The sequence below is a fragment of the Coregonus clupeaformis genome, chromosome 16 (genome assembly GCF_020615455.1).
Source record: "Coregonus clupeaformis isolate EN_2021a chromosome 16, ASM2061545v1, whole genome shotgun sequence".
In the NCBI taxonomy this organism is placed as follows: Eukaryota; Metazoa; Chordata; class Actinopteri; order Salmoniformes; family Salmonidae; genus Coregonus; species Coregonus clupeaformis.
This window is the reverse complement of record NC_059207.1, coordinates 22,814,799-22,827,515: the sequence shown is the minus strand read 5'-3', so window position 1 is coordinate 22,827,515 and position 12,717 is coordinate 22,814,799. Positions and strand designations below refer to the sequence as shown.

At 50.9% G+C, this 12,717-nt stretch overlaps 1 protein-coding gene across 1 annotated transcript in view; it reads left to right on the top strand.

Moving 5' to 3' along the window:
* Positions 1-12,717, top strand: part of LOC123492764 (extensin-3-like) — a 124,316-nt gene that overhangs the window by 45,155 nt on the left and 66,444 nt on the right. Inside the window, exons 3-5 of the mRNA XM_045225963.1 lie at positions 161-451; positions 553-1,032; positions 1,209-1,673. Coding sequence (XP_045081898.1) covers positions 161-451; positions 553-1,032; positions 1,209-1,673 — 1,236 coding nt within the window. The remainder of the gene's footprint in view (positions 1-160; positions 452-552; positions 1,033-1,208; positions 1,674-12,717) is intronic.

Below are 12,717 nucleotides of genomic sequence, written 5' to 3'. Positions count from 1 at the left end.
GTTTCAAGGAGAAAATTTATTTAAGTATCTGTTGTTGTAGTTACTACAAAAAATATATATACTTTAAGGAAAATGTTTTATTTATATATATATATATATATTTTTTTTTTTTATGTGTGGAGCTGTGGGGCGTAACCAACACCAGTCTCCACACCACTAGTCTCCAACCAGCTCCACACCACCAGCTCCACACCACCAGTCTCCCACCAGTTCCACACCACCAGCCTCACACCAGCTGCACACCACCAGCTCCACACCACCAGTCTCCCACCAGCTCCACACCACCAGTCTCCCACCAGCTCCACACCACCAGCTCCACACCACCAGTCTCCCACCAGCTACACTCCACCAGTCTCCCACCAGCTCCACACCACTAGTCTCCCACCAGCTCCACACCACCAGTCTCCCACCAGTTCCACACCACCAGCCTCACACCAGCTACACTCCACCAGTCTCCCACCAGTTCCACACCACCAGCCTCACACCAGCTACACTCCACCAGTCTCCCACCAGCTCCACACCACTAGTCTCCCACCAGCTCCACACTACTAGTCTCCCACCAGCTCCACACCACCAGTCTCCCACCAGCTCTACACCCCCAGCTCCACACCACCAGTCTCCAACCAGCTCCACACCATCAGCTCCACACCACCAGTCTCCCACCAGCTCCACACCACCAGTCTCCCACCAGCTCCACACCACCAGCCTCCCACCAGCTCCACACCACCAGCTCCACACCACTAGTCTCCCACCAGCTCCACACCACTAGTCTACCACCAGTTCAACACCACCAGTCTCCCACCAGCTCCACACCACCAGCCTCCCACCAGCTCCACACCACCAGTCTCCCACCAGCTCCACACCACCAGTCTCCCACCAGCTCCACACCACCAGCCTCCCACCAGCTCCACACCACCAGTCTCCCACCAGCTCCACACCACCAGTCTCCCACCAGCTACACTCCACCAGTCTCCCACCAGCTCCACACCACCAGTCTCCCACCAGCTCCACACCACCAGCTCCACACCACCAGTCTCCCACCAGCTCCACACCACTAGTCTCCCACCAGCTCCACACCACCAGTCTCCCACCAGTTCCACACCACCAGCCTCACACCAGCTACACTCCACCAGTCTCCCACCAGCTCCACACCACTAGTCTCCCACCAGCTCCACACTACTAGTCTCCCACCAGCTCCACACCACCAGTCTCCCACCAGCTCTACACCCCCAGCTCCACACCACCAGTCTCCAACCAGCTCCACACCACCAGCTCCACACCACCAGTCTCCCACCAGCTCCACACCACCAGTCTCCCACCAGCTCCACACCACCAGTCTCCCACCAGCTCCACACCACCAGTCTCCCACCAGCTCCACACCACCAGCCTCCCACCAGCTCCACACCACCAGCTCCACACCACCAGTCTCCCACCAGCTCCACACCACCAGCCTCCCACCAGCTCCACACCACCAGTCTCCCACCAGCTCCACACCACCAGCTCCACACCACCAGCCTCCCAATCACTCTTTATCCTCCAAGTAGCATTAACCTCTGAGGTGTCAGATGTATGGACACGCTTTCACATGACGGAGACTTTGCCAGCCCTTCCTTTCTCCTGGGCCCCTCTCTTAAGCCTGCATGGGACTCTGTCTGCTCTGTCTGCAGAGCAAGGTATTGTAGGGTCCTTTGAATAGTCGGTGTCAAACTTCATAGTTCTCATTTTGCTTCCTGTACATGCCAGAAGAAAAGTACTCTCCGTGTGGGTTTTCCCTTTGTGCCGGCCCTCTCTAGTCCTCCTGGGAACAGACCACATTCCAGCCACAATCAGACTCTTTGTGACCGAGGCATTGTACCCTCCTCTGTTGTGCCGATAGCCCTCCTAGCTTCCTAAGTAATGTATGCAAGCATGTCATAAAAAGTCTAGACAAATGTTTTTTTCTTTTTCTTTGCTACTATATGGGACAATATTCATGAGAAGGAGAATATCTGATGCGTTGGTTTTGTGGGATGCTACTGCTCTACCATGTTTTGCATGTATTCATAAAGTACCTTTGTGCTTAGTCGTCCTGCCTCGTGCATAACTTATGGTTTTAAGGTTGGCTATGCTAGCTAGCTACATCTGGAGAGAGAGAGAGAGAGTATTGCTAGTGTTGTGTACCACAGCCCATCTGGAGAGAGAGAGAGAGAGTATTGCTAGTGTTGTGTACCACAGCCCATTTGGAGAGAGAGAGAGAGAGTATTGCTAGTGTTGTGTACCACAGCCCATTTGGAGAGAGAGAGAGAGAGAGAGAGTATTGCTAGTGTTGTGTACCACAGCCCATCTGGAGAGAGAGAGAGAGAGAGTATTGCTAGTGTTGTGTACCACAGCCCATTTGGAGAGAGAGGGAGAGAGTATTGCTAGTGTTGTCACGGTTTACTACGCCAGAACCCAGAAGCAGACCAGGACAAGGTACTTAGAGAAAAAGGTGAGTGTTTATTAATTGACTCCCGAGTGAGGCTGAATAATCCAGGGACAGAGCGGGTGGCGTGGATGGGTTGTTGAGGGTGCAGTGGTAGGTCCAGACATGGCTCGGCAGCCGCCGACCATCAGGCAGAGGTTGGGTGAAGGTTCCGGGTGAGAGACTGCAGACAGAACAAAACGGAGGTGAGTACACAGCAAATCAACAAGGTGCAAAACAACAAAAACTAACGCTAGAACTCAAGGCTGATACGCTGACAAACATACTGTTCATGGCTAACGATCCGGCAGGAACTGGATGTTCGGCCAGAGCCTAAGAAGGGTGATGATCAGGACCAGGTGTGCAGATTGCTGATGGGATGCAGGTGCGGAAAACAAGAGCGCTCCCCGAGCGTTCCCGAACCCTCGGGAAACTGGAGCTTACGAACAGGAACACTCGTCACCAGACAGGACCCGACTCAGACAGCCGGGATCGTTACAGTACCCCCCCTCCGACGAACGCCACCGGGCGGACTCCCCGGAGCGCCAGGATGGAGGCGGTAGAAGTCACTGATGAGGTCCGCGTCTAGGACCTGTCGCCGCGGAATCCAACTCCTCTCCTCAGGACCATACCCCTCCCAGTCCACGAGATACTGGAAACCCCGGCCCCGCCGTCTGGAATCCATGATGCGCCGCACCGTGTAGGCAGGACCACCTCCGATCATCCGAGGAGGAGGAGGAGGAGGCGGAGGAGGCAACAGAGGACTGAGGAGGACAGGCTTGAGGCAGGAGACATGAAAGGTGGGATGGACTCTGAGCGTCCTCGGTAGTTTGAGTCGAACTGCCACTGGATTGATCACCTTCTCCACCACAAACGGACCAATGAACTTCGGTAACAACTTCCTAGACTCAGTCCGTAACGGAAGATCCCGTGTGGCCAACCAAACCCTATCTCCGATGGTATAGGTGGGAGCGGGGATCCGGCGACGATTCGCCTGGAGCTGATACCGGTCCGAAACTCTAAGGAGTGCCTTTCTGGCCCGATGCCAGGTCCGGTGGCAACGACGATATGGGCCTGAACAGAAGGCACTGAGAGCTCCTTCTCCTGAGAAGGAAACAGGGGAGGTTGGTAGCCATACAGGCACTGGAAGGGAGACATCCCAGTGGCAGATGTAGGAAGAGTATTGTGGGCATACTCAACCCAAGGCAACTGAGAGACCCAGGAGGTGGGGTTGGAAGAGACCAGACAGCGTAGCGTGGATTCCATCTTCTGGTTGGCTCTCTCCGCCTGACCATTGGATTGGGGGTGAAACCCAGATGTGAGACTGACTGTAGCTCCAATGGCCAAACAGAAGGACTTCCAGACAGCAGAGGTAAACTGAGGGCCACGGTCGGAAACGATATCACTGGGCAAACCGTGGACCCTGAAAACCTCCCTAACCAGGATCTCGGACGTCTCCGAGGCAGAGGGAAGCTTGGCAATAGGCACAAAGTGGGCGAACTTGCTGAATCTGTCCACGATAGTCAGAACGACCGTGTTCCCCTCAGAAACGGGCAACCCAGTGACGAAGTCCAGGGCCAGATGCGACCATGGTCGCCGGGGAATAGGAAGGGGGTGAAGTAGTCCAGAGCTGGGCCGATTGGTACTCTTATTCTGCGCACACACTGGACAGGCAGCAACAAACCCCCGAGTATCCTCGGCCATGGCAGGCCACCAAAAACGTCTGCGAAGAAACGCCATTGTCCGAGCCACGCCAGGGTGACAAGCCATCTTGCTGGCGTGGGACCATTTGAGGACAGCAGGACGAACCGACTCAGGCACAAACAACCGACCGGGTGGACCGTTACCGGGACCGGGCTGAGTCCGAAGGGCCGCCAGCACCTCCTCCTCAATCTCCCACATAACTGCTCCCACGACGCAGTTCCGGGGGAGAATTGTCTCGGTCTTGGGCCCACTCTCCTCCGTCTTGGAGAACATCCGGGACAAGGCGTCCGCCTTGCCGTTCTTAGATCCAGGTCGGAACGTCAGGGCAAACTTGAATCGTCCGAAAAACAACGCCCACCTGGCCTGACGGGGAGTTGAGACGTTTAGCCGATTGCACGTAAGCAAGATTCTTGTGGTCAGTCCAGACAATAAACGGTTGCTCCGCCCCCTCCAACCAGTGGCGCCACTCCTCCAAGGCAAGTTTCACCGCGAGAAGCTCCCGGTTACCCACATCGTAATTCCTCTCCGCAGGCGAAAGGCGACGAGTAGTAGGCGCAGGGATGGAGTTTACTGTCCGTGGAGCATCGCTGCGACAGGATGGCGCCAACTCCCACATCAGACGCTGGCCCACTTCAACGACGAACTGACGGCCCGTGTCCGGTTGAGAGAGAATCGGTGCGTTGGTGAATCGCCTCTTCAAATCCAGAAACGCTCGATCCGCCTCCGGATTCCACTTGAAGGTCCTGATACTGGAAGTCAAGGCAGTTAACGGAGCGGCCACACGGCTGTAATCCCGGATGAATCTGCGGTAGAAATTCGCAAACCCCAAAAATCTCTGGAGCTGCAATCTCGCACCGGGCTGGGCCCATTCCAGAACCGCTCTAACCTTCTCCTGGTCCATCCTAATCTCTCCCCTGGAGATGATGTACCCGAGAAAGGATGTCGTGTGGGCGTGAAACTCGCACTTCTCGGCCTTCACGAACAGGCGATTCTCCAACAATCGCTGCAGAACCTGCCGGACATGCTGGACGTGGTCGGAAGGTTCCTTCGAGAAGATCAGAATGTCATCCAGGTAAACAAACACAAAGAGACCGATCATATCTCTCAGGACGTCGTTCACCATACTCTGGAATACCGCTGGAGCATTGGTCAGTCCAAACGGCATCACCTGATACTCGAAGTGACCCATCGGTGTATTGAAACCCGTCAACCACTCGTCCCCCTCTCTGATCCGGACCAGGTGATACGCATTGCGTAGGTCTAGCTTGGTGAACACCGTAGCACCCTGTAAGGAGTCGAAGGCAGAACTCATCAAGGGCAGGGGATACTTGTTCTTGACCGTGATGTCATTCAACCCCCGATAATCAATACACGGTCGAAGAGAGCCATCCTTCTTACCCACAAAGAAGAATCCTGCCCCCAGGGGTGATGACGAGGGACGAACGAGACCAGCAGCTAGGGACTCCTTGATGTAGGTCTCCAACGCCTCACGTTCAGGTCGGGAGATACTGTATAACCTTCCCTTGGGGTAGACAGCTCCAGGGACCAGGTTGATGGCACAATCATATGGTCGGTGGGGAGGGAGTGACAGAGCCTTCTGCTTACTGAAAACTTCCCCCAAATCGTGATATGTCTCGGGAACCAGGGACAAATCTGGGGGTTTAGCCTCAATCACCTGACTGGGAACCGAATGGGGGCAGGCAGTCTTGAGACAGTTAGCATGACAATCAAGGCTCCAACTTCGTTACCTTGCCCGTCACCCAATCGAACGTGGGATTGTGTTCCTTCAGCCAGGGGTATCCAAGGACCAGAGGAACATGGGAAGACGGCAGAATGAAGAATGAAATCATCTCAGAATGATTCCCCGACAACCGCATCTTAACCGGTTCAGTCCTCATCGTGATACGTGCCAGACTACTGCCGTTCAGAGTGGTCGCTTCAATGGCTTCCGGCAATTGCTCCTTGGAAAGCCCCAGCTGTTCCACCAACTCGGCATCAAGAAAGCTTCCATCGGCACCTGAATCGATAAAAGCGTTAAGCGCTAAGCTCTGATTCCTGTTCACAAGGGTAGCCGGGAAACGGGGTCTGACAGAGGTACTGAGAGGTTGAAACTGGCTCGCTAAAAGTCCTCCCAACTTTAGCGAGCCGGGCAGTTTGACGACCGCCGGGAACAGGTGGAGATGTAATGTCCCGAGCTACCACAGTAGAGGCAGCAGTGGGTCTGACGTCTATGTTGACGCTCCTCCTTGGTTAACCCGTGCCGCCCCACTTGCATGGGTTCAGAATCGGGAGAGAGGACCTCTCCACTAATCCATTGTGGTGGAGAATGATCGACGTGTTCTGGTCCACCACCCGACCCGACTGGGAACTGAGAAGCTGATCGATTGGACGGACCCCATTGCTTCTCCCTCCTTCGCTCTCGGACTCGATTATCCACCCGAATAGACAAGGCTACCAAGCTGTCCAGGTCACTAGGCTCCGGATAGGAGATCAACTCATCCTTGAGCTGCTCCGACAGACCCTGGTAAAAGGCCGCTTGCAGAGACTCCTCGTTCCACCCACTCTCCACAGCCAACGTCTTGAACTCGATCACGAAGTCGGCCACGCTGCGAGTTCCTTGGTGAAGCGAAAACAGGCGCCTAGCTGCGTCCCTCCTCGGACGGAATGGTCGAAGAGCTTCCTCATCTCGGCCGTGAACCCCTGGTATGAAGCCATGCAGGGGTCTTGTCGTTCCCAAACGGCTGAAGCCCACTCCAGCGCTGACCACGCAGCAACGCAATCACAAAGGCTATCCTAGCCTTGTCTGTGGCATAAGAGTAGGGCTGTAGATCGAACACTAATCCACACTGCATAAGGAAGGAACGGCATCTTCCCAGCTCCCCTCATATCTATCCGGCGTCGAACCTCGGGCTCACGGAAGGACACAGCTCCCGAGCGGCAGGCGAGATGGGTGAAACCGGTAGTGGATCCTCCACCGGAAACTTGCGTTGGTTCTGGACCTCCGTCAGACCGGTAGAAAGGTTCGAACTGACAACGCGATCTCCTGTAGTACCGTGCTATGATGGCCCAACATCTTCTCCTGATGGGTAATGGCATGGCGAACAGAGTCCAGGTCCGCTGGGTTCATACTGGCCGGATCGTTCTGTCACGGTTTACTACGCCAGAACCCAGAAGCAGACCAGGACAAGGTACTTAGAGAAAAAGGTGAGTGTTTATTAATTGACTCCCGAGTGAGGCTGAATAATCCAGGGACAGAGCGGGTGGCGTGGATGGGTTGTTGAGGGTGCAGTGGTAGGTCCAGACATGGCTCGGCAGCCGCCGACCATCAGGCAGAGGTTGGGTGAAGGTTCCGGGTGAGAGACTGCAGACAGAACAAAACGGAGGTGAGTACACAGCAAATCAACAAGGTGCAAAACAACAAAAACTAACGCTAGAACTCAAGGCTGATACGCTGACAAACATACTGTTCATGGCTAACGCATCCGGCAGGAACTGGATGTTCGGCCAGAGCCTAAGAAGGGTGATGATCAGGACCAGGTGTGCAGATTGCTGATGGGATGCAGGTGCGGAAAACAAGAGCGCTCCCCGGAGCGTTCCCGAACCCTCGGGAAACTGGAGCTTACGAACAGGAACACTCGTCACCAGACAGGACCCGACTCAGACAGCCGGGATCGTTACAAGTGTTGTGTACCACAGCCCATCTGGAGAGAGAGAGAGAGAGTATTGCTAGTGTTGTGTACCACAGCCCATTTGGAGAGAGAGAGAGAGAGAGAGAGTATTGCTAGTGTTGTGTACCACAGCCCATTTGGAGAGAGAGAGAGAGAGAGTATTGCTAGTGTTGTGTACCACAGCCCATTTGGAGAGAGAGAGAGAGAGAGTATTGCTAGTGTTGTGTACCACAGCCCATTTGGAGAGAGAGAGAGAGAGAGAGAGAGTATTGCTAGTGTTGTGTACCACATCCCATTTGGAGAGAGAGAGAGAGAGTATTGCTAGTGTTGTGTACCACAGCCCATTTGGAGAGAGAGAGAGAGAGAGTATTGCTAGTGTTGTGTACCACAGCCCATCTGGAGAGAGAGAGAGAGAGTATTGCTAGTGTTGTATACCACAGCCCATTTGGAGAGAGAGAGAGAGAGAGTATTGCTAGTGTTGTGTACCACAGCCCATTTGGAGAGAGAGAGAGAGAGTATTGCTAGTGTTGTGTACCACAGCCCATCTGGAGAGAGAGAGAGAGAGTATTGCTAGTGTTGTGTACCACAGCCCATCTGGAGAGAGAGAGAGAGAGAGTATTGCTAGTGTTGTGTACCACAGCCCATCTGGAGAGAGAGAGAGAGAGTATTGCTAGTGTTGTGTACCACAGCCCATCTGGAGAGAGAGAGAGAGAGAGTATTGCTAGTGTTGTGTACCACAGCCCATTTGGAGAGAGAGGGAGAGAGTATTGCTAGTGTTGTGTACCACAGCCCATTTGGAGAGAGAGAGAGAGAGAGTATTGCTAGTGTTGTATACCACAGCCCATCTGGAGAGAGAGAGAGAGAGTATTGCTAGTGTTGTGTACCACAGCCCATTTGGAGAGAGAGAGAGAGAGTATTGCTAGTGTTGTGTACCACAGCCCATTTGGAGAGAGAGAGAGAGAGAGTATTGCTAGTGTTGTGTACCACAGCCCATTTGAGAGAGAGAGAGAGAGAGAGAGAGTATTGCTAGTGTTGTGTACCACAGCCCATTTGGAGAGAGAGAGAGAGAGAGAGAGTATTGCTAGTGTTGTGTACCACAGCCCATTTGGAGAGAGAGAGAGAGAGTATTGCTAGTGTTGTGTACCACAGCCCATCTGGAGAGAGAGAGAGAGTATTGCTAGTGTTGTGTACCACAGCCCATCTGGAGAGAGAGAGAGAGTATTGCTAGTGTTGTGTACCACAGCCCATTTGGAGAGAGAGAGAGAGAGAGAGTATTGCTAGTATTGTGTACCACAGCCCATCTGGAGAGAGAGAGAGAGAGTATTGCTAGTGTTGTGTACCACAGCCCATTTGGAGAGAGAGAGAGAGAGTATTGCTAGTGTTTTGTACCACAGCCCATCTGGAGAGAGAGAGAGAGAGAGAGAGTATTGCTAGTGTTGTGTACCACAGCCCATCTGGAGGGAGAGAGAGAGAGAGTATTGCTAGTGTTGTGTACCACAGCCCAGAGTATTGCTAGTGTTGTGTACCACAGCCCATTTGGAGAGAGAGAGAGAGAGTATTGCTAGTGTTGTGTACCACAGCCCAGAGTATTGCTAGTGTTGTGTACCACAGCCCATTTGGAGAGAGAGAGAGAGAGTATTGCTAGTGTTGTGTACCACAGCCCATTTGGAGAGAGAGAGAGAGAGAGAGTATTGCTAGTGTTGTGTACCACAGCCCATCTGGAGAGAGAGAGAGAGAGTATTGCTAGTGTTGTGTACCACAGCCCATCTGGAGAGAGAGAGAGAGAGAGTATTGCTAGTGTTGTGTACCACAGCCCATCTGGAGAGAGAGAGAGAGAGAGTATTGCTAGTGTTGTGTACCACAGCCCATCTGGAGAGAGAGAGAGAGAGTATTGCTAGTGTTGTGTACCACAGCCCATTTGGAGAGAGAGAGAGAGAGAGTATTGCTAGTGTTGTGAACCACAGCCCATCTGGAGAGAGAGAGAGAGAGTATTGCTAGTGTTGTGTACCACAGCCCATCTGGAGAGAGAGAGAGAGTATTGCTAGTGTTGTGTACCACAGCCCATCTGGAGAGAGAGAGAGAGAGTATTGCTAGTGTTGTGTACCACAGCCCATCTGGAGAGAGAGAGAGAGAGTATTGCTAGTGTTGTGTACCACAGCCCATCTGGAGAGAGAGAGAGAGAGTATTGCTAGTGTTGTGAACCACAGCCCATTTGGAGAGAGAGAGAGAGAGTATTGCTTGTGTTGTGTACCACAGCCCATCTGGAGAGAGAGAGAGAGAGTATTGCTAGTGTTGTGAACCACAGCCCATCTGGAGAGAGAGAGAGAGAGAGAGAGTATTGCTAGTGTTGTGTACCACAGCCCATCTGGAGAGAGAGAGAGAGAGTATTGCTAGTGTTGTGTACCACAGCCCATCTGGAGAGAGAGAGAGAGAGTATTGCTAGTGTTGTGTACCACAGCCCATCTGGAGAGAGAGAGAGAGAGAGTATTGCTAGTGTTGTGTACCACAGCCCATCTGGAGAGAGAGAGAGAGAGTATTGCTAGTGTTGTGTACCACAGCCCATTTGGAGAGAGAGAGAGAGAGAGTATGGCTAGTGTTGTGTACCACAGCCCATCTGGAGAGAGAGAGAGAGAGTATTGCTAGTGTTGTGTACCACAGCCCATCTGGAGAGAGAGAGAGAGAGAGAGTATTGCTAGTGTTGTGTACCACAGCCCATCTGGAGAGAGAGAGAGAGAGTATTGCTAGTGTTGTGTACCACAGCCCATCTGGAGAGAGAGAGAGAGAGAGAGTATTGCTAGTGTTGTGTACCACAGCCCATCTGGAGAGAGAGAGAGAGAGAGAGAGTATTGCTAGTGTTGTGTACCACAGCCCAGAGTATTGCTAGTGTTGTGTACCACAGCCCATCTGGAGAGAGAGAGAGAGAGTATTGCTAGTGTTGTGTACCACAGCCCATTTGTCGGCTCGGCGTGCCGCTGTGGTTTCTGCAACGTGTAGAACACTTTAAAACCTAAATCTGGTTGGTTAATCCCATGGGACTAATGTCTAACCCTCGTACACCTAAGTGTCTGGGAGCCGGCTTGTCGTGGTTGCAAAGGGAGGGTATATATTACTGGAAACTTTCAACGTTTACCAGTAAACTACCAGATATTTTGGATTTGATGTAATCTTTCACAAGACATCTAGTGGCCGTTTTGGGTACTTCAGATTATCACACGTGTGTAATTATCTCTGGCCCTCTGTGTGGCCTTATCACATGTAAAATATATACAATAATTAAATATTTTAAAATAAAAAATAGAAGGACAAAGCTTTAAAGCATGATCCTAAATATAAACAATCAACTTAGTGAATACCATCGGTGTTTAATATGAGGGTTTCAGCACGACATTTCCTTAATATATTTTGACACACTTATTTATTTTACTATGTCAATATGTATTTGTTGTCAATGTTTTTGCGTCAAACTGGTGGCAGTTGTGAACACGGTCAATAGTTGGAAGAGTTGCAGAGTTAATTGAAAATAATGCCATTGTTGATTAGATACTTTTTTCATTAATTAGGCTATTTTCTCTTGAACCATATGGTCTATCTACTGGAAACTCATAGACAATATGGACACAGATATAATAAAATAATATTATGAATAAATTTTTTAAAAGTTATTCAAGTATAAATTACCAAAGTTACCATAGATTGCCATAGCTTTTCTGTTAATTACCAAAATTACTGAAGATTCTGGTAACTTTCGTAAATTACCGGTAGCTTTGCAACCCTGGTCATGCATCCTGGTTGGAAGATTCCAGAAATCACAAAGGAATAGGCAGGAAATCCGGAATCCTCCAACCGGGATTTCTGGAAAACCTGGGAATTTTGGCAAAGATTGTTTCAACCCTAACAAGGAGGAGTGCTCTCTGTCTACTCTTGGGACACCAAGAGACCTCAGAACAACCGCTGATGGCTCAGTGTGTCGAGGTCCAACCACAGTTGTAACTGATGTTTAAACTCAACTATAAATACCGGTATGAACACCATTTTTTTGGGGTCGGATGGACCAAAAGGCGTTAACTTCCTTGTTTCTCCACGTCGACCACTAAGAGGACATAGAACAACCATCCAGTGTCCCGGTAGGCCTGACTAACCATACACATCGCCAAGAGCCAAGCCCACTAGCATTTCTTCTCCGCTGATCAATTTGTTTTGTACAAACGCCCCTCATTTTGACGTCATCACAAACAACCTCTAACACAAACAACTTCTAGGTTGGGCAGTTTTAGACTGAATGTATGGAGCGATCGATAGAGCAGCGAAATTAAATCCAGCATGAGTTGTCAGGCAAGTGTTCCGGTCCAACCATAGAACAACCGTTCAGTGTGTCCCAGTTTATAGTGCCCTATTGTTGACTATGGACCCTGGTATATAGTGCACTATAAAGGGAATAGTGAACCATTTTTGGATGCAATCTGCAATTGATCTGTCTTCACTCAACTATGTACACTACCAGTCAAAAGTTTGGACACTCACTCATTCCAGGGTTTTTCTTGAATTGTACTATTTTCTACATTGTAGAATAATAGTGAAGACATCAAAACTATGAAATAACACATATGGAATCATGTAGTAACCAAAAAAGGGTTAAACAAATCAAAATATATTTTATATTTGAGATTCTTCAAAGTAGCCACTTTTTGCCTTGATGACAGCTTTGCACACTCTTGGCATTCTCTCAACCAGCTTCATGAGGTAGTCACCTGGAATGCATTTTACTTAACAGGTGTGGCTTCTTAAAAGTTAATTTGTGGAATTTCTTACCTTCTTAATGTGTTCGAGGCAATCAGTTGTGTTGTGACAAGATAGGGGTGGTATACAGAAGATAGCCCTATTTGGTAAAAGACCAAGTCCATATTA